This window comes from Apodemus sylvaticus, chromosome 19 (genome assembly GCF_947179515.1).
Source record: "Apodemus sylvaticus chromosome 19, mApoSyl1.1, whole genome shotgun sequence".
In the NCBI taxonomy this organism is placed as follows: Eukaryota; Metazoa; Chordata; class Mammalia; order Rodentia; family Muridae; genus Apodemus; species Apodemus sylvaticus.
In genome coordinates, this window is record NC_067490.1 from 46,420,890 (window position 1) to 46,441,132 (window position 20,243).

General features: G+C 44.0%; 1 protein-coding gene across 1 annotated transcript in view; it reads left to right on the forward strand.

Annotated features, from left to right (window-relative positions):
* Pdss2 (decaprenyl diphosphate synthase subunit 2) overlaps positions 1–20,243 on the forward strand; it is a 211,000-nt gene that overhangs the window by 149,545 nt on the left and 41,212 nt on the right. Inside the window, exons 5-6 of the mRNA XM_052163777.1 lie at positions 9,177–9,350; positions 10,902–11,033. Of these exons, the coding sequence (XP_052019737.1) occupies positions 9,177–9,350; positions 10,902–11,033 (306 nt within the window). The remainder of the gene's footprint in view (positions 1–9,176; positions 9,351–10,901; positions 11,034–20,243) is intronic.

Here is a 20,243-nt window from a genome sequence, read left to right on the forward strand (position 1 = left end):
CACGTGCACACACACACACACACACACACACACACACGCACACACACATACACACACACACACACACACACACACACGTGCACTCACACACACACACACACACTTGCTTTTACACCCATGCTAAGCATCTACCCACCGAGCCTTCTCCCCAACCCTGAGAAACACTTCGGAAATGTTTTAATAATAATTATTTTCATATCTTCCCAGCTGCTTATTTTTTATAATTTATGTGGATGTGAAAATTCCAGGTGCCTACTTTTCTAGGCCCTGTGTAGCCGGGATATAATTCAAAACAAACTATCTTATCCTGTGAAATGAGGCTATTAGCACATCATCCTTTTCCCCTCACATCACCTCAGGATTCCTGAATAGTCATTACAAGATCTCTTTAATGCTTCTCTTCAAGGGGTATTACTACTATGCTTAATATATAGGGTTAAATGCAGATAGATAGATAGATAGATAGATAGATAGATAGATAGATAGATAGATAGATAGACAGACAGACATGCATCATTCACTCTTACACAAAACTTTCTTTTTATCTTAGAAGATATTAAGGGAGCTGGAGAGATGGCTTAGTGGGAAAGAACACTTGATGCTCTTCCAAAGACCCTGTTTCAATTCCCAGCACCCACTTAGTGGCTCAGAACTGTTGTAACTCCAGTTCCAGGGGATCTGATAACTTCTTCTAGCCGCAGCAGGGACTAGGTGTGTATGTAGTCCACAGACATGCATGCAAGCAAAACATTCATACACATAAAAATCTTCAAATTAAATATATGAAGCATAGCATATATCTCTCTATATTAAGCTTAATAGAATCCAATTGCTATATATCTGAGGATGAGCTCCGCCCACTTACATTGCCTGGTCTTACTCCAGATATGTTCTTGGAACTTCCTTACCTGTTAAGACTTATGCTACCTAAAGCTTGGGGTGGGAAGTGACGGGTTCCGTGGTGCACAGGTGTCATCGTCATGTCATTATCCAGCAGGACGAATCAGGCCCCTCTGTGTCTTCACTCCTCCTCACCCCGAACTGCACAGGGCTGGGAAGTTTGCCTATATTTGTCTCACTTTTATCATTAAGATTTTATTTCTATGTTTGATTTTGTGTGTGTGTGACAGAGTACACACGAGAACAGTCCCACAGATTCCAGAAGGCGTCCGATCCCTGGAGCTGGAGCAGAGAGCAGTTGCAGGCTCCCGACCTGGGTGCTGGAGGCCTCGCAAGAGCAGTGTGTGCTCTGAGTGGCCATCCCTGGCTCACTACTGTGAGGGCTCACCTCTCATAACTGTGGCTCTTTTTTAGCTTCAGAAAACAGTGAAGAAGAGCTAGGCATGGCAGCCACACCTGAAACCGCAGCGCTCAGAAGCTCAGGGCCAGCCTCTGCTATATAGTGACCCTGTCTCAAAAAAAAAAAAAAAAAAAAAAATCAAAGGAAGTAATTTAACATTAAAATGTGTATTAAGGGAATCTAGTCACTTACCCAACCTTTTAGATCTCATTTATTAAAACAGTGACTCAGAATATGAATCTGAAGTGGGTAGCCTTAAGCTAAAGCGTCTGTGTACAGGGTGTGTTGAGTACAGTTGTTTCAGCCCCACAGATGGTCAGCTTCTAAGTCTCCAAAACTCTTCTAAACATGAGAAAGGAAATAATTTGGGCTAACAGATTCAACTCCTGGCCCAGTTAGTGTGCGCTTGTTCAGTGACCATGGTCCCAAACTTGAAGCCCTCTCAGCCACGGTGACAAATGCACTTTGGTCTTCCACGAATAGAAAAAAGTGTTTCTCCACATGAGCAAAGCAATGCAGAGTGTTCATCTCACAGACGAAAAGCAGGTTCTTCATTATACATCAGTGCCCATGGCCACGCCGCCCTAGATGTCCAATCTCATTTGAACATGCCACCAGTGTGCTATCTCAGGCAACATCAGAATAGCCTCTATAATTTCAACTAGCCTTAACCAAGCAAAATAAATCATGAGCTAGAGAGGAAGGTGACAGTAGTCTAAATTAAGATACCTCTGTTTGATTGTTATTCATATGCATAATAGCATAACACCCCTTCCTAAAATACAGGATTCCCATCAAAAGTAAACAGTCACTGAATATCACCTTTTATGTATAATAAATCTTTGGTAAGAACTTGATGTAGAGCCAGGAATGGTGGTACACCCCTTTAATCCTGGCATTTGGGAGGTAGAGACAGACAGTCCTCTATGAATTCTGGGCCAGCTCAAACAAGCACACAAATATACAGACAAATTTCATGTACTGCTGGACATCATGATCCAGGCCTGTAATCCCAGCACTTGGGTTGCTAAGGAAGACAAGAACAATTACAAAGTCACCCTAGACTATACGATGAGACCTTGTCTTAAAAACCACACACAAAGCTGAGGCTATGGTGGTATGTTTGCCTGGCGTGCTGGAGATCCTTGGTTCAATCCTCAGCACCACAAAGAAAAAAACACAACTTTCTGTCGCTGGGTATGGTGGCATACATCCGTATCCTACGCCTGGGGTAGGCAGAAGATCAAGAGTTAAGGTCACCCTTGAATGTAAGAAGTTGAGGTACAATCTAGCCTACATAAAACCCTGCCTCTCCAGATAGATAGACAAGTAGAGAGATAAAGAGATGGAGATAGAAAGATGATAGATATGGATGGGTGGATGGATGAAGTTCATGTGAAAAATTCTCAACGAATATAATTAAAATGTGTCTAAACCTGCAGATACTGTGACACTGTGAGCATATCTAAATCTCTTATTCTGGCCCTGCACAGCCATTTGGTATATCTCATACTTAAAGAGACTGATAGAGATGTGGCTATCAAACTAGTTCCTTGGCATTTTTAAAGTATACATTAGTTTTCCTAGAGCATGTTTTCTTAGTATATATGCGACAATCTGGTAGAAACGAATAGGAGGATTTTGCTCTGTTAATAACCAAGTTCACACTAAGTAATAACTTGATGTTCAGGGAATAACATTTCTGATTAACTCAGGAGCAGAGTTATTAACTTATGGTCCAATTAAGTGATGGCAGTAGATTTCAGGGGACCATAAATTAATTGTTTCTGGTTATCTGAATAATCTTTTTCAGAGATTGTCTGTTCCATGAATAATTTAAAAATGTAAAAATGATGAATAATAAAGAGTGTAAATCCCAGTAAGAAATACATGATGAGCAGAGCTAAACCTTTGGTGGTTTCAGGTCCTGCAATTAGCCTTTTACACACACACACAATTACATATACACATACACAGTAGTACACAATTAAAATTAATGTTAACTTTAAAATGCTAAGAAAGTTGTTATGCTAGCTACATCTAATGTATGTTGAAAGCTCTGTCTATCTGTATGCATGTGTCTGGTTTGTTGTCATCGTTGTTGTTGTTGTTGTTGTCATTGTCGTTGTTGTTGTTGTTGTTGTTTTCTATCCCTGGACCATGAGCTTCTTGTGGACAAGCTATTTATAGATCTTGGTATCTAAACTGTTTTGGAGAGATCTGGTCCATGGTGCATAAATGAGTGTGTTACACAAACAACCAAAACTTAATCAAGAATCATAAATTTTTTAATTTTTTTAAACGTGTGCGCCTACATAAATGCATGTGCACTGCATGTATACCTGGTGTGTCAGGTTCCCTGGAACTGGAGTTACAGACATTTGTGACTACCGTGTGGGTGCCGGGCATCAAGCCAAAGCCTCCAAGAGCAACACGTGTCATTTCTCTTCCACTAGCTTCCGGCTTTGAGGCTCATCCCTGGGGTAGCGTGTATCAGTAGTTTCGCAGTAATTGTATTGTACCCATTAGCTTAAAATTAAAATGAATGAATAACCCATGATAAATTGAACTGATAAACAGGATTATATTCACTTAACCAAAAGTTACTTAAAATTGAATGATGCCTAGATGATTAAAATACCTGTAAGTGACTAGGACCTAGGGCTGACTGTCAGAGAAACACGAATAATCACGCTTATAATTCAGAGAGAATCAAGTACTGCATCAGACTACAGCTAGGTAATGTTTTTCAAAAGAAGAATATTTGTGGGAATATTTGAGAATATTAGAGAATATTATTCAAAAATGTATACTGAAGATACTCAGTTTAATTAATGGAGAGTACAGAAAAAATAATAACCTTTGAAGAGAATAATATTTCAAGAAATAAGTTTATCCTGTGTAACTGAAGTGCAGGTCACACAGGAGATATTTTGGGTAAGAATTAGGCCAAAAATTGCTTATTGCTGTGAAAGGGAAGGCTGGCTGTTGTGGTGTGGAGTTCATAGATTGCACGAGCCAAGGAGGAACCTTAAGGAATGATTATTTTCACTACTTCAACCAAGTTAGGACGGACGGAGGAAGAGAGGCCCTGTGGGTGTGCGTTGTCTGTTGTCTCAGAATACTAAATTCCACCTGGTCTTTGAAGCTCTTGCTTCTGTCTAAGGTAAATGCATGGGCTCCAGGAGTTAGGAGGTAGACGGGTAGGGAGGGCTTGGGGGAGTTCCATTTTCTCCCAAGAAGGTCTTCGCTTGCCTTAGGACTGTATAATGGTTTGCTTTGGTTTGGTTTTGTCATTGGAGTTTATCAGAAACTGAAACAAAAGTCAGATTTCACTTTTTCCAAATACTGTTTCCTAGTAAATGGCACATTTACTAGAAATTCCAACGACTCGGACTTTTCCATAAAATATAGTAAATCTTTGCATATGCTTTGGTTGTTTTCTGAATTCTCTGTTTGGTTCCATTGTCTGCCTGTCCAAATCACATTGTTTTTTTTTTAAGTGTGTGTGTGTGTGTGTGTGTGTGTGTGTGTGTGTGTGTAGATACATACATGTGAGTACAGGTCCCTAAGGGGGCGAGAACCCCTTGGAGCTAGAGTTACAGGTGTGTGTGAGCCACCCACCCAGGATGAAGGCGAGAGACTGAGCCCTGCTCTCTGCAGAGCAGCGAGTGCTCCCAACCCCGAGCCATGGGAGCCATGGGAGCCATGGGAGCCATGGGAGCCATGGTGCCGCTCTTCAGACCACTCTTTTTTTTTTTTAAGTCACAGAGTTTTTATTTGGGTAATTTTTTATTTTTTATTATATTCAATACAATTATAGTTATGCCAATTACCAATAATAAAAATGATGGTCATGTTATTAAATGAACATAAAAAGATAAAGCCTTATTTATTTGTTTGTTTGTGTTATTTTTAGTAGAGCTTAAAATCTTGGCTCTTACTGTGGTAGAAACCCAAAATAAGAACAATTTTTAAACATTGGAGTTCATTGTAATAAGGCTGTACTTCGATGTCCTTCACATCACCAAAGTATTTTACCTCCATAGTAGCTAAGCTGAGAGTTGACAGTTCTGTTGAGGGATGAATTGTAGGCACGATTATTTGGATATAGATTTCCTGCTATGGTCAAAGCTATTTGACTTGAGTGATTGTCATCATTCTTAGCCCACAGGGAACAGGTTACATTCATTCAAGAAGTGGTGTGTGTATTAAGATGGTCTATCCATGCAGTCATTCATCAACTGTTTCAATGAACAATGGTTCTGCTTGGAGGGTGGCACAGACATTAGGTGAGGGTAAGATTCTGGTTCATTGGCTGTGATGATTTTAAAAAGCATTCATCTCAGAAAAAGAGTAATTTATAAGGTCATCTTCAAAATTGATACAATAAGTATCAAGCAAAACATTCAGTCTCACTCTTTGTTGTCCTCTTACAAGCCACCTCCCAAATTAATTGCCTATGTTTCTTTTGGCTGTATAAAGCTGTTCTCAAAACCATAGTATAGAGTAAAAATATCAAATAAGCTGGGTGTGGTAATCCCAGCACTCTGGGAGGCAGCATGCCTGTAATCCCAGCACTCTGGGAGGCAGAGGCAGGCAGATTTCTGAGTTGAGGCCAGCCTGGTCTATGGAGTGAGCTCCAGGACAGCCAGGGCTATACAGAGAAACCCTGTCTCAAAAAAACCAAATCCAAAAAACAAAAACAAAAAAAATCAAATAAACAATCCTATTAATAGATAAAGCTGAGATAGGAGAAGCATGATTTCTAGACCATTATGTGGTACACAGCAAGACACTGTCACATACAAACAACCAGAAAGTGTATATGGATTGTACAATATTGGACATACTTCTCCAATTACCAAATTAGAGGGACCACTGGGTGACAGTCGGCAAATTTCTAATTCCTCAGATTTTTGAATTTCAATCGATTAGGATATGTTGGTAATATTAATTATCATACTAAGAGATATTAAGGAAAGTGATTATTCCTGTTATTTTTGTTATTAGCAGTGGAATTATGTTTGTTCTTGCTTTTTCTAGGGTGTAGTTTCCCTCCTTGTGTTGGTGTTTTCCATCTATTATCCTTTGTAGGGCTGGATTTGTGGAAAGATATTGTGTAAATTTGGTTTCATTATGGAATATTTTGATTTCTCCATGTATGATAATTGAGAGTTTTTCTGGGTATAGTAGACTGTACTGGCATTTGTATTCTCTTAGGGTCTGTATGAGATCTGCCCAGGATCTTCTAGCTTTCGTCATCTCTGGTGAGAAGCCTGGTGTAATTCTGATAGGTCTGCCTTTATATGTTACATGACCTTTTTCCCTTACTGCTTTTAATATTCTTTCTTTGTTTAGTGCATTTGGTGTTTTGATTATTATGTGACGGAGGAATTTCTGTTCTGGTCCATTCTATTTGGAGTTCTGTAGGCTTCTTGTAGGTTCATGGGCATCTCTTTCTTTAGGTTAAGAAGTTTTCTTTTATAATTTTGTTGAAGATATTTACTGGACCTTTAAGGTGGGTATCTTCACTCTCTTCTATAGCTATTATCCTTAGGTTTGGTCTTCTCATTGTGTCCTGGAGTTTCTGGATATTTTTGGGTTAGGAGCTTTTTACTTTTTGTGTTTTCTTTGACTGTTGTGTCAATGTTTTCGATGGTATCTTCAGCATCTGAGATTCTCTCTTCTATCTCTTGTATTCTGTTGCTGATGCATGCATCTATAACTCCTGATCTCTTTTCTAGGTTTTCTAGCTCCAAGGTTGTCTCAGTTTGTTATTTCTTTATTGTTTCTAGTTCCATTTTTAGATCCTGGGTGGTTTTGTTCATTTCCTTCACCTGTTTGATTGTGTTTTCCTGTAATTCTTTAAGGGATTTTTATGTTTCCTCTTTAAGGGCTTGTTTACCTGTGTCTCCTGTATTTCTTTAAGGGAGTTATGTATGTCCTTCTTAAAGTCTTCCATCACCAGCATGAGAAGTGATTTTAGATCCAAATCTCGCTTGTCCGGTTTAATGGTGTATCCAGCACTTGCTATGGTGGAAGAATTGCATTCTGATGATGCCAAGTTACCTTGGTTTCTGTTGCTTATGTTCTTACGCTTGCCTCCTGGCATCTGGTTACCTCTAGTGCTACCTGCCCTGGCTATATCTGACTGGAGCCTGTCCTTCCTGTGATCCTGGCTGTATCACAACTCCTCAGGGTCAAGGTGTTGCTGTGATCCTATGATCCTGGGATCCTGGGATCCTGAGATCCTGGGAGTCAAGCTGCCTCTGGGACCCTGAGATCCTGGTGTGACCAAGCTCCTGGGATTCTGGCCAAGTTATATCACCTGGCAATGCAGCTTCCTCTGGGTGCTGTGGAGTTTTTTTTAATTGCTGAGCCTTGATTACCAGGTGGGCTAGATGAAGCTCAGTGTTCCTGTCTGCACTGCTCCGCTCCATGCTCACATGCACGCCATGCTCACACACACTCCACGCTCACACACACTCCACTCACACACACTCCATGCTCACACACACTCCACTCACACACACTCCATGCTCACACACACCCCGCGCTCACACGCACTCCACATTCACACGCACTCCACATTCACACGCACTCCGCGCTCACATACACTCCACGCTCACACGCACTCTGAGCTCACACGCACTCCGAGCTCACATACACTCCACGCTCACACGCACTCCATTCACACGCACTCCACTCACACGCGCTCCACTCACATGCACGCCATGCTCACACGCACTCCACGCTCACACACTCCATGGCCTTCTTCCTTCAAGGTTGTTCTTGCTACTCTCCTTCCCTCCTTTCTTCTTTTATTCCTGCCCATGGAGGTTTTAATAAGAATGGCCCCCACAGGCTCATATATTCTAATGCTTAATCACCAGGGAATAGGACTGTTTGAGAAGGATTAGGGGGTATGTGCGTTAGGGTTTCCATTGCTGTGAAGAGACACCATGAACATTTCATTGAGGCTGGCTTACGGTTTCAGATGGATTAGTCCATTGTCATCATGGTGGGAAGCATGGCATGTGCAGGGGACCTAGTTCTGGCGAAGGAGCCAAGAGTCCGCAGAAACAGACTGTCACACTAGGCATAGCTTGAGCATAGACCTTGAAGCCTGCCCCCACATTCTTCTCCCTGCCTCCAGCTAAGCCACACCCACTCCAGCAAGGCCACACCTCCTAATAGTGCTGCTCCCCATGGGCCAAGCACTCAAACCCATGAGTCTGTGGGGGAGGGAGACATGCCTATTCAGCCCACCACAGAAGGCGTTGCTGGGGCGGGCTTGCCTGTGTGCCTTCTGCTTAGTGTTAGTTATGATTTATTATGGTGATTATTAATTTTGTCCCCTGCTACCATGTTCAAATATCTTCTCGTTTGTGGTAATTTTCATTTTCCCAGTGCACCCTTACTGTGGTCATAATAGTGAAATGCAGTACGATCCTCAGGTTTCAGATGACTCAATGACTTTCAAGAATGGATGGCGCAGGTGAGCTGAGGTCGAGTTAGAGAGCTAGGTTTCTACGCCTGACTCCTCCTCAGTGCATTCTACAGAGGTTCTCGAGCTTGAGATCAGGCGGCCATCTTGGCCACTGCTCTTTGTAGCTGGACCCAGGGCTCAGCTTCCTTGGCTCTGTCTTGCTGCAGAAGTAGGAGTGTTACTAGTCCGTCTTTACCTTGTGTGTTTGTTTGTTTAATGTGACCCTGGCTAGCCTAGAACTCATAGTCCTCCTGCCTCAGCCTCTCACTTCCTGGGATTACAGCTGTATTCCACCAGAGCTGGCCAGTTTTTAATGCTTTTATTCTTCAACACAGAGAAATTAATCCTAAAGCCTTTTCATCTTGGCCTTTTTTACATTTTCAGGGAAACTCTATCACAGATGATATTGGCATGTCGACCTGGAAGGAGCAGACTTTCCTGTCCCATTGTGCCCTGCTAGCCAAGAGCTGCCAGGCTGCAATGGAGTTAGCAAACCATGACACCGCGGTCCAGGACATGGCGTTTCAGTACGGGGAGCACATGGCCATGAGCCACAAGGTACCCGCACACACTGCCCTCTGCATCCTGAAACATGGCACGCGCACACAGAAAGCTGTTGGCACTTAATAAGCTGCTTTTAAATCTTGAAAACTGTTTATTGAGTGAGTGAAATCTGTCAGTCAGAGACAATGGTAGTTATATAAGCAGTACAATTGGGAAATACTATATAATTTTGATGCTTACATTTTTCTTACCACCTTAAAGAATTCTTGAAATAACTTCTTCAAATTATTAAATAACATGTAATATCACCCTCACAGAATGGTAGACTTTTTTTTTTATTTTTGTTACAGTTCCCTTGTAAACCCTACGTTAAACAAATATTGAAAAGTTAATAAAATTTGAAGGTATACTATATAAAGTTGAAAGCTTCCATTTTAATTCATGATTTAATATTTTTAATCAAAGCTGGAGCATAGATTTATTAAGAAAAAGTAAGAACACTCCCAAGAGTAGGGGAAGCTAGAAGGGAAGAATGCTTTAATAACTCTTTCTTCTCAATGACATGTGAAGTATAAAACATCACCAAGCCAGCTGCTTTGTGGTTGCCTCTATTTACCTTACATTTTCAGTTAAGTAGGACATCCAGAGCCACATAATAGAAAAACTCTGTCTCAAAAAAAATTTTTTTCAGTTACATGCTTTCAGATGTTGTTTAACTCATATAAGACAGGAATACATACATGTTTGTGTGTGTATGTATACATGTATATATATTTTTATATACACATATTATATATAGCATGTGTCTTATTCGGGGTTTGTATTCCTAAACAAAACATCATAAACAAGAAAGCAAGTTGGGGAGGAAAGGGTTTAATTCAGCTTACACTTCCACATTGCTGTTCATCACTAAAGGACATCAGGACTGGAACTCAAGCAGGTCAGGAAGCAGGAGCTGATGCAGAGGCCATGGAGGGATGTTCCTTACTGGCTTGCTTCCCCTGGCTTGCTCAGCCTGCTCTCTTATAGAACCCAAGACCACCAGCCCAGAGATGGCACCACCCACAAGGGGGCCCTACCCCCTTGATCACTAATTGAGAAAATGTCTTACAGCTGGATCTCATGGAGGCACTTCCTCAAGGGAGGCTCCTTCCTCTGTGATAACTCTAGCTGTGTCAAGTTGACACACAAAACCAGGCAGTACAACATGTATGTGTTTATATATGTATGTCCCTGTGTGTATGTTCATATGTGTGGATGTGTTTAAGTGAGTATGTGCCCATGTCTGTATATATGTGTGTGTGTACCTCTGTGTCTGTGTGTATTTTATATGTGTGTGTATGTGTGTGTGTGTAATTTCCACATGAGATTTTTCATGTTTCATTAAAACTTGAGTTTCCTTATAAACTAGTACTTATTACTTCTTCATTTAAGTCTCTACATTTAACTTAAAGGAGAAGGGGCTGAAGATGATAAGATTATTGCTAGGTCATCCAGAATGTGCATGTGCTTATTAAATCCCACTAAAGAGTCAGGAAGCAGTAAGGAAGTGCTACTTCCTGAATTGATACATCAGACTCATGACTCCTCTAACTCTCCTTCTAGATAAATTCTGACCTCCAGCCTTTTATTAAAGACAAGACCGGCGACTTTAAGACTTTTAACCTAAACTCAGCACCTGTAGTCTTACATCAGGAATTTCTTGGACGAGATTTGTGGATTAAGCAGATTGGAGAGGTAAGTTGAAATAACTCATATTTTTGATACTGTTATAGTTGATCCTAAAACAAAATTTCTAGTTCATAGTGGTTTAAAGATATAGATCGGCCATTAAAACAAAAAACAACAACAACAACAAAAAAAGCCTTTTCTTTACAGATGAGACTATAGCCTACATGTTTTGGAGGTAAAATCTTAGTTATAAGCTAGAGGCCACACTTATGTCTGAGTTTGTAGACTGCTGTCACACAGCACTAATGCCTGTTGAGAATGCTAATTAACTTTGGGGATTTTTTTCCTAACGACTTTCAGAAATTGGGCATGGTAATAGCACCACCCTTTAACTGACAGCAATTTCCCATCTGTGGGCTCCATCGCAAGTTGCAGAATAACATGAGCTCCGTCTGTCAGCTTGTTGGGTTATTTTAAAACAAACTTGGACCTTACACACCCATTTAGAGACATTATCAAAGCCAGAAGGGTGGGGGAACATGGAGAAGTGGGAAGAGTAAAGGGCATGGATTGGGTAAATTTCCTACACTGGGGGGGGGGGGGGGGGCGGAAGGGTCGCTGAGCAGATTAGGGGGAACTATTTAGTTTATTTTAGTACAGGAACTTGGGTACAAAATCTTCCTACCTTTTCATCTAGAATCTCATGGTTTTCATTTAACTTCATGGTTGTAACTTCATGGTATTATTATCCTGGGTCTATAGATGTAGGAATGGTTCCAGGCACAGCTGAGGGTGGAAATGTAGGGGGGGGGGGCATCCTTGTGGCACAGTGTCTCAGTGAGGATCTGCATTCTGAAGGATAAAGCTCCCCCTCTCCTAACCCTCTTCCTGTATGACTCCCAGAATGCTAGCAGCCAGCTCAGAGTCCCTCATGGCCGCCAAGGAGAAAACTGGAAGATTCATTTTTAGCAAGCTGTCAGACCCCAAAGAAAAGAATGGCAAAGGTAGCAGTTTGGGGTCCCCTCAGTAAATCTCCCTTGGGCAGTCATCCACAATGACCAGTCTCAGCATGTCCACGACAGAATCTCTAGCTGCCTCACCCTGGAGAAGGATGTGGAACAGAGGACAGCAGGGTACCGAGAAAAGACTGCATCATGAACGAGGGAGTCTAAAGCGAACTGACAAAGGGGGCTTAGAGGAAGCAGGCAGGACAAGGGAAACAGGCATTTTTAGACACGCTATGTGCAATATTAATCCTAAGAAACTGGCCCAGGTAGTATATGAGAAAAGACAACCCCAGAACAAGAAACCAGATTATAAAACATAAAAATTATTTAATAAGAAATTTGGGGCTGGAGAGCTGGCTCAGCGGTTCAGAGCACTGACTGCTCTTCCAGAGGTCCTGAGTTCAAATCCCAGCAACCACATGGTGGCTCAAAACCATCTGTATTGGGATTGGATGCCCTCTTCTGGTGTGTCTGAAGACAGTGACAGTGTACTCATATATATAAAATAAATAAATCTAGAGGAAGAGGGAGAAGAAAGAGGAAGAGGAGGCGGAGAAGAAGAGCGGTGGCTCAGTGGCTAAGAGCACTTGCTGCTCTTGTTGAGGACCCAGGTTCAGTTCCCAGCGCCCTCAGGGTGGCTCACAATGATTTGTAACTCTCACTCCAGGGGATCTGATGCCCTCTGCTGGCCTCTGGGGTCACCAGGAACCCCCACGATGCACAGATACATGCAGTCCAAGTGCTTGTATATAAAATAAAAATAGAAACTAAAACCCGACAAGCTTGGCGCAGGGGCTAAGAAGCTGAGCGTGTGTGTTACACGCTTGTTGCACCTCCTAAGACCTGTGCTCACGGGGAAGAAGAAGGAGCATCGTGAGGTGGAGATCTGCAGACTCTCGGGAAAGCTACCGTTCCTGACTTTGTTCCCGAGAGTACATAATGTACATTCCATCAGGACAGGAGATGGGGCTGAGGACACGGCTTGCTGGTCTGCACATAGCCCTGGGCTCAGCCCCAGCACCATTAAAAAAAATACAGAGCGTAGGTGATTAGACACAGACATAAGCAGTAATAAAGCCTGCAATAGCAGCACCAATTGGGAGTCTAGGGCACAGAGAGATTAAGTAATTATTAAACTATTGCCCAGCATATGCATGATTAAAACCCAAGCAAGTCAGCCACAGTGTCAGTACAAATCACTAGGTCCCATGCTTGACCATGTGTCATGCTAACACGTCTTGGGTCGATGGCTATGTCTGGTGTGTGTGTGTGTGTGTACATATGTGCCTGTGTGTATCTGCGTATGTGATGTACATGTGTATTTATGTGTGTATATGTCTGTGATAGTACACACATGGCACAGCCCACATGTGTAGATCAGAGGACAACCTCAGGTGTCAATCCTTGCTTCTGGTTTGTTGGCTGTTTGCTGCTCACCCAGGACCTTCTAGGGAGTGCCCGGTCTCTGCCTGTCATCTCCCTGTAGGAGCGCTGGGATTAGAGATTTTGTCACTGCCTCCAGCTTTTACATGTGTTCTGGGGGTCCGAGCTGCAGGCCTCAGACTTGCCCTGCCCCCAGAGAAGTATCTCTAAGAGTGAAAACTGGAACTGACAAGTTACCTAATATGGTTAACCATGATGAGCATCATAGATGGGGGTGTGCACCTATAATCCCTTGCTTGCTGGGCGAGCAGGAGTCCAAGGTCATTCTCAGCTGTGTTACCCAATTTGAGGCCAGCCTGGGCTGCATGAGATGCCATCTGGACAAATAAAATAACATTTGGGGCTTAGAAAGATGGCCCAGTGCTTGCTGCCGTGCAGAGCCACCCCCCATGTGGGGGCTTACAATCGTCTAACTCCAAAGGCCCACACAGAATCAAGGCAAGAGCTCAAAGACCTCCCTCATCTTTCTATATAAGAGCCTCCAAGAAATTGAGTGGCACCATTTGCCAGGCCTGGAATCCCAGTTTCTCAGAAGGCTGAAGCAGGCAGGTCCCAAGTTTGAGGCCTGCCTACGCTTCAGAGTGAGTTCAAAGCCAACCTGAGCGACATAGTGAGGCCCTGTCTGAAAATAGAAAGTAAGAGTAAGAAAAGGCTGGGGACAGCTTTGGTTTGAAGTGCTGTCTAGCAGGCGCGAGGTTCTGGTCAATCCCCAAAGCCAGGAGAGTAAGAACTACAACAGCCACATTAAATATGTGGACTAAAGTGAAGCAATTACTAGCGTACTGTAAAGCAAAATGAACAGTGTGCATAGGGAAGGAAATGTAATCCAAGGGTTCCAATACGGCTTAGAGACTCATATTTATATAGCATAAAAAGTAAGTCCTGAATATCTTATAAGAAATAGATTTTGTTTATGAAAGATACAAATACTATTTTAATTCAGAATTATTAAGCAAAATTGTAAAAGTAGGTTCATTGAGCCAGAGTGAGAGGAAAATGAGGAGCACTCCAGAGCCATCATGGGACATCCCCTGGGCACACGCGGGGGCGAAGTCGCCCGCACTGCAGGCTGGCCCCGTCCCTGCGCACTGCAGGCTGCCCTCCCCACCCTGCCCCCTCCTCCCCCCCTGCCCCACCCTGCTTGCCCTTCCTGGCCAGCCCTTGCTTATGCTGGCCTTTCTAACTGGTTGAGACTTGGCTCTGCATTTGGGAGTTTTCTCCAGCCTTTTTCCAGTTTTAGCCTCGGGCTGAGCCCCTTGCTCAGGCGGATGTGGTGGCCTCCCTAGCCTGAACTGGATATTAATGCCATGTCCCCTTCTCTGTTCCAAACCACCTCCATTTCCCAGCCTTTACAGTGTCCTTGAGCCACCTCCGTGGTCTCACTGTCCCCACTGGGAGCCAGAAAGCAGTGAATACCGCAGCAATTCCCTGGAGAGCAGGGAAGACACTTCCTGCACATGAAGGGGCTTCTGAGGGGGGTTGTCGGGTTTGCAGCAGACTTCGGTCACACAGGGATTGAGCTTGACTGTCATCATCTGGCATCAACCGGAGTATGGACTAACCAAAAAAGTAGGAGTGAGTGGGAGAAAGGTAGGGGGAACGAGTTTAAACACGTAAGAGATGGAAGAGTTTCTTTCATGCAGTGAATAATGTCTAAAGTTTTAAAATCAGGAACAAGAAATATTTGAAACTAGAAGAACAGACTAAAGAGAATGACTTGGAGCGTGTCGGGTGCTGGGTCTTTTTTTTATAGAAGTTTTATTGCATGACATTTAAATATTATTCTATTTGTTTCCATTTTACATCTGTAATCTAATTTCACTTCTAGGAATCAGTCATAAGAAAACTTTCAGAAGCGTGGGCAAAGCACACTAAAATATACACTAAAATATTAATTAGGAGAAAAATTAAAATTGGCGTATTTGCTGGACAGTGGTGGTACACGCCTGTAATCCCAGCACTTTGGGAGACAGAGGCAGGTGGATTTCTAACTTCAAGGCCAGCCTGGTCTACAGAGTGAGTTCCAGGACAGCCAGGGCTACACAGAGAAACCCTGTCTCACAAAAACAAAAACAAAACAAACAAAAAAAATGACATATTTAAAACTTTGTGAGTTGTGCTTATGCCTGGAATCCCAGGAGAGGAGCAGGAGGAGCAGCAGGAGGAGCAGCAGGAGGAGCAGGGGGCAGGAGGAGGAGCAGGGGGAGTAGGAGGAGGAGCAGCAGGAGCAGGAGGAAGAGCAGGGGGAGCAGGAGGAGTAGGAGGAGCAGCAGGAGGAGGAGCAGGGGGAGCAGTGGGAGCAGCAGGGGGGGGCAGCCAGGAGCAGGAGGAGCAGTGGGAGCAGGAGGAGCAGCGGGAGCAGGAGGAGCAGCGGGAGCAGGAGGAGCAGCGGGAGCAGGAAGAGCAGAAGGAGCAGGGGGAGGAGCAGGAGGAGAAGCAGCAGGAGCAGGAGGAGCAGGGAGAGCATCAGGAGGAGGAGCAGCGGGAGTCGGGGGAGCAGGGGGAGCAGGAGGCGCATCCCCAGCTTCCTGAGATCCCATCACAAAACAAACAAGCAAACAACCAACCGTGAGAAGTGATGGTTAAGTGTGAGACAGTGAGATGCCGCACGGCTACTGGGCACTGTGTTACTAGGGTCTGTGTGTGTGCGGTGGATTGACAGCTGAGCTGAATATGTATATACAGATGGTGCTCCTACCTCTAATTGGCTTGTATTAGAATTCATTGCCGATTTACACTTGGTTGAAAAGATATACTGAATGAGTTGAATGAAAGTTAGCAGCTCTTCCCAGGAGTTAGGTCTTTATGTGGACATAACATAAATATTTTAGAGAAAGCCATGCCAGTGCTCAGGTTTTCTTTGCAGACATACAGAGTTGTAAAGCTGCACAAGAGTGGTCCAGGATTTCCTAAATAGTTGGTGAAACGTCCTAAAACCAAAGTCATTATCCCCAGATGGATTTTTAGATTCAAAGGAAAACCATTTGGAAAAGCATGTCTCCTGACGATCAGCTCACCTCAGATGGGCCTTGCGTGGAGGCCAGCATGCACTGAGATGGCGCTGTGAGCACACAGTTTCCACCCTCCCCCCATGGACCGACCCTGTGGACACTTCAAGTCCCCATCCCCTGGGAAAGACGATGTTTGCTGTCCATCCCACCAGCTTCCCTGTCCGAGGTGTGAAGAAGGGGTTCCCGGTAAAGAGAAAAGAAATTCAAAATGAATGCCCCATGCAGGGCCTCATTCTGCAGATTAAAAACTCTTTACTTAGTCATCTGGATTATGGTAACATGTTTACATAAACCTCAGTAAGATAATGATCTGGGAATGCCTCAGCGTCGGAGTTAGTACACAGGATGTGGACGGCCTAAGAGGGCATTCCTCTGGAAATCACAGAGGTTGCTCGTTAGCATCCAGTCTGCTCATGGTGTACACTTCTATTATTTTCTGTTTTCCCTTCTATTACCCCGTCTTCCTCCAATTTTAAATTTGACTTAAGATCCTTAAGAAGTATACCAAATGCATTCATTAATTACTACTAATCCTGGCACAGGTGCTTAGAAAAGCACCCATTCGTCCAAAAGAGAGAATGAGTGTGTGTGTGTGTGTAGATGTGTATGTGTAGATGTGTGTGTGTAGATGTGTGTGTGTAGATGTGTGTGTGTGTGTGTGTGTGTGTAGATGCATATGTTTACATTTTAGTTGTCTCTGGGGAAGGCTGGTGGCAGTTCTGTTTTGTCAAATTGGTATAAGCAAAGTGCCCAAGAAGGCAGGAGTTGTAAGGCCTGGGCAGTTTGGCCTCTGCAGCATTGTATAACTGTAATCACATTCTCTTATATCCATTTGATTATGTATGGCATTAAACTGGGTCGTTTCTGAAGTATGCTTTAGTTCCTCAAGTGAATCTGAAATATGAATTTCTTAAGTAGGTGATGCAATACAAGAAAAAGATCTATCTCTATTTAAGCCTTACATAGGAACTGATGAGGTAAGGAGTAGGCAGTCTGATGACCTGAGAGCAATCCGGAGACCTCAGGGTGGAAGAAGAGAGGCTCCAGATGTTGTCTTCTTACTACCACACTCTTGCATGTACTTGCTTAGAAAATAATAAATAGCCGGGCAGTGGTGGCGCACGCCTGTAATCCCAGCACTCTGGGAGGCAGAGGCAGCCTGGTCTACAGAGTGAGTTCCAGGACAGCCAGGGCTACACAAAGAAACCCTGTCTCGAAAAAAAAAACAAAAATAAATAAATAAATAAATAAATAAATAAATCATTAAAAACAAAAATAATACATTTAAATGCTAGGCGTGGTGGCATATGCCTTTAATACCAACACTGAGCAGGCAAGGTAAGTGGATCTCTGAGCTCAGGGCCAGCCTGGTCTACATAGCTAGTTCCTGGACAACCAGGGCTACAGAGTAAGGCTTGTCTCAAAAAAATAAACGAGAGGGCAGGGGAGGCTGGACTGGAGAGATGGCTCAGCAATTAAGGTCACTGGCTTGTCATACAGAGGACCCGGGTTCAATTCCCAGCACCTACATGGTGATGCACTATCACCTGGAACTCTGCTTCCATGAGATCTTCAGCCTTTCCTACTTCCCTGGGAACCAGACACACACTGGCAAACACTCATACACATAAAATAAATTAATTTTTAAAAGGAAAGGGAGAGAAAAGGAGCTGGCAAGATGACTGATCAGTTAGCAGCACTTGTTGCTTTTCCAAGGACCCAGCTAGGGGTGCCTTTCCCACGGGATGCAGTGTGGTTGCAAGGGGGTCAGACGCTCCCTTCAGCCTCTGCTGAGTCACAAAGGGATGCTCATACATCGACCGTAAGGCCCTCATCCGCACACACTAAACACATCTGGAAGAAATCCTTTCTCGTTTGTGATGCTGGACGCCCCTGTGATGTCTCATTCCCTCACGCAAAGTTTCTTCTGCTCTGCACAGACATTTGTGTTGAGTGGACTCTGCTCTCCTGCACAGAGGGTGAGGACTATTGACTGGTCACGGAAGCAAGATTACCTTCTCTTCAGCCTGTTAGCAGCAGGTGAAGCTCGGAGGAAGAGTGCCTTGGGAGTTCTGAGTCGGGCTCTGCCGCCTCGGAAGCCTCCTTCAGCAGTCCTGGCATTCAGAGATCAGTGATACTGCGTTGCCAAGCCCTGAGCCTTAAGCTACCGTCACTCAGGAGACAGTTAGGGACAGAGACCTGGTCAGGAGACAGTTAGGGACAGAGGCCTGGGCGGCTAACAGCTGCGTGCTTGTTGAGCACTGTCTCCACACTGAACAGACCGCTCACTACCTGAATTTTAAATGTAAATGTAAGCTGCTGAAAGATAATGATCGGTGAGACTCTATAGTCAGTGAACGGGTGACTCACCGGGGAGGCAAAGAAAGTCATTACCCAGTTTTCGCTTGGGCTCTAATAAAAGAGCGTGAATCCTTCAGAGAAGGGCAGCGCTCTGACTCTCCGGCCGGCCGGCCGGGGCTATTGCAGGTCAGCAAGCTTGAATTTTAATGATCCTGCTAGTTTTCTGCTGCCATTATAAGTCACCTGAAGAAATGGGAATTATGATTATATTCTTGGCTGTCCCTGAAAGTACTGACACGTCACGTAGGCTCAGCACGCTCTGACACTGTCGTAGCCGGCCATGAGATACCTAAAGTGCGTTACACATCTCCGTTGCTGGCTCTTTGCTCCTTGCCCTCCAGAAAGTCCTTGCCTTCCAAAAAGGAAGCAAAGACTGCTAGATAGATAAGTGGGCTGTGCATAGAAATGATACATGCAATTTCTTAAATCAAAAGAGATACAAATTAGGAGCCCACATTAGCTGCTTATATTTAAGATCATTTAAATCATTTCATGTTGGGGCGGGGGAGGAATGTATGTAAGCTCCTCTGAGTCAGGGTCTGCTGTATCCCAGGCTGGCGCTGGAAATGATCCCAAGGGTCGGGGTACATGTGTATGTCACCATGCCTGCACTAGCGTGAGGCATGGTGGAAATAACGTTAACACTATTCTCTATGTAGAAGGTGTGTGCTCTGAGCATGTGAAAGAACTATTTGGATGACTTCAGATTGTGCTGTAAGTCTAAGTATCTTCTGAATTAAAAGATCCCTTAGTAATCCCACCATGGGCTAGTGATGCAGCTCAGCTGTACCGCAGGCCTGGGTTCAGTCCCCAGCAACACATAAAACTAGGTACTGTGATCCTAGCCCCTGGCAGGGGTAGGGAAGAGGAGCACACGTCAGAAGTCATCCTTAGCTACACAGGGTGTTCGAGGCCAACTTGAGCTTCTTGAGACCTTGTCTCAAATCCACATAGATAAATTATCATAAAAAGAACCTCGGCACTCAGGAGATAGAGGGAGGAGGAGTCCTAGTTAGAGGCCAGCCTAGACTGTGTAGCAAGAGCCTGGCTTTGGGCAGGAGAGACGGCTCAGAGGTTAGGAATGCAGTTTAGTCTTCCAGAGGACCTAGGTTCGATTCCCAGCACCCACATGTCAGTTCATAAGCATTTATAACTTTGGTCCTAAGGGATCCATTGCTTTCTTCTGTCTCCTGTGGGCACCAGACACATACATTGGCACACAGACATATGCAGCTAAAACATACATTCATAGACATCAAACTAATAATTTTTTTAAAAGACTTTGTCTTCAAACAAATGGCCACCACCAATGTATGGCAATGGCGGCATGCCGTAGAGCTCCTCAAGAAGGGCTTGCTTATGAAGGTGGCAGTGGACGCTTCCCAGGAAAGAGAGCCACGAACGCGACAGACACAGCTGGGCATGCGTGTAGGAAGTTCAGAGAAAAGCGGGCA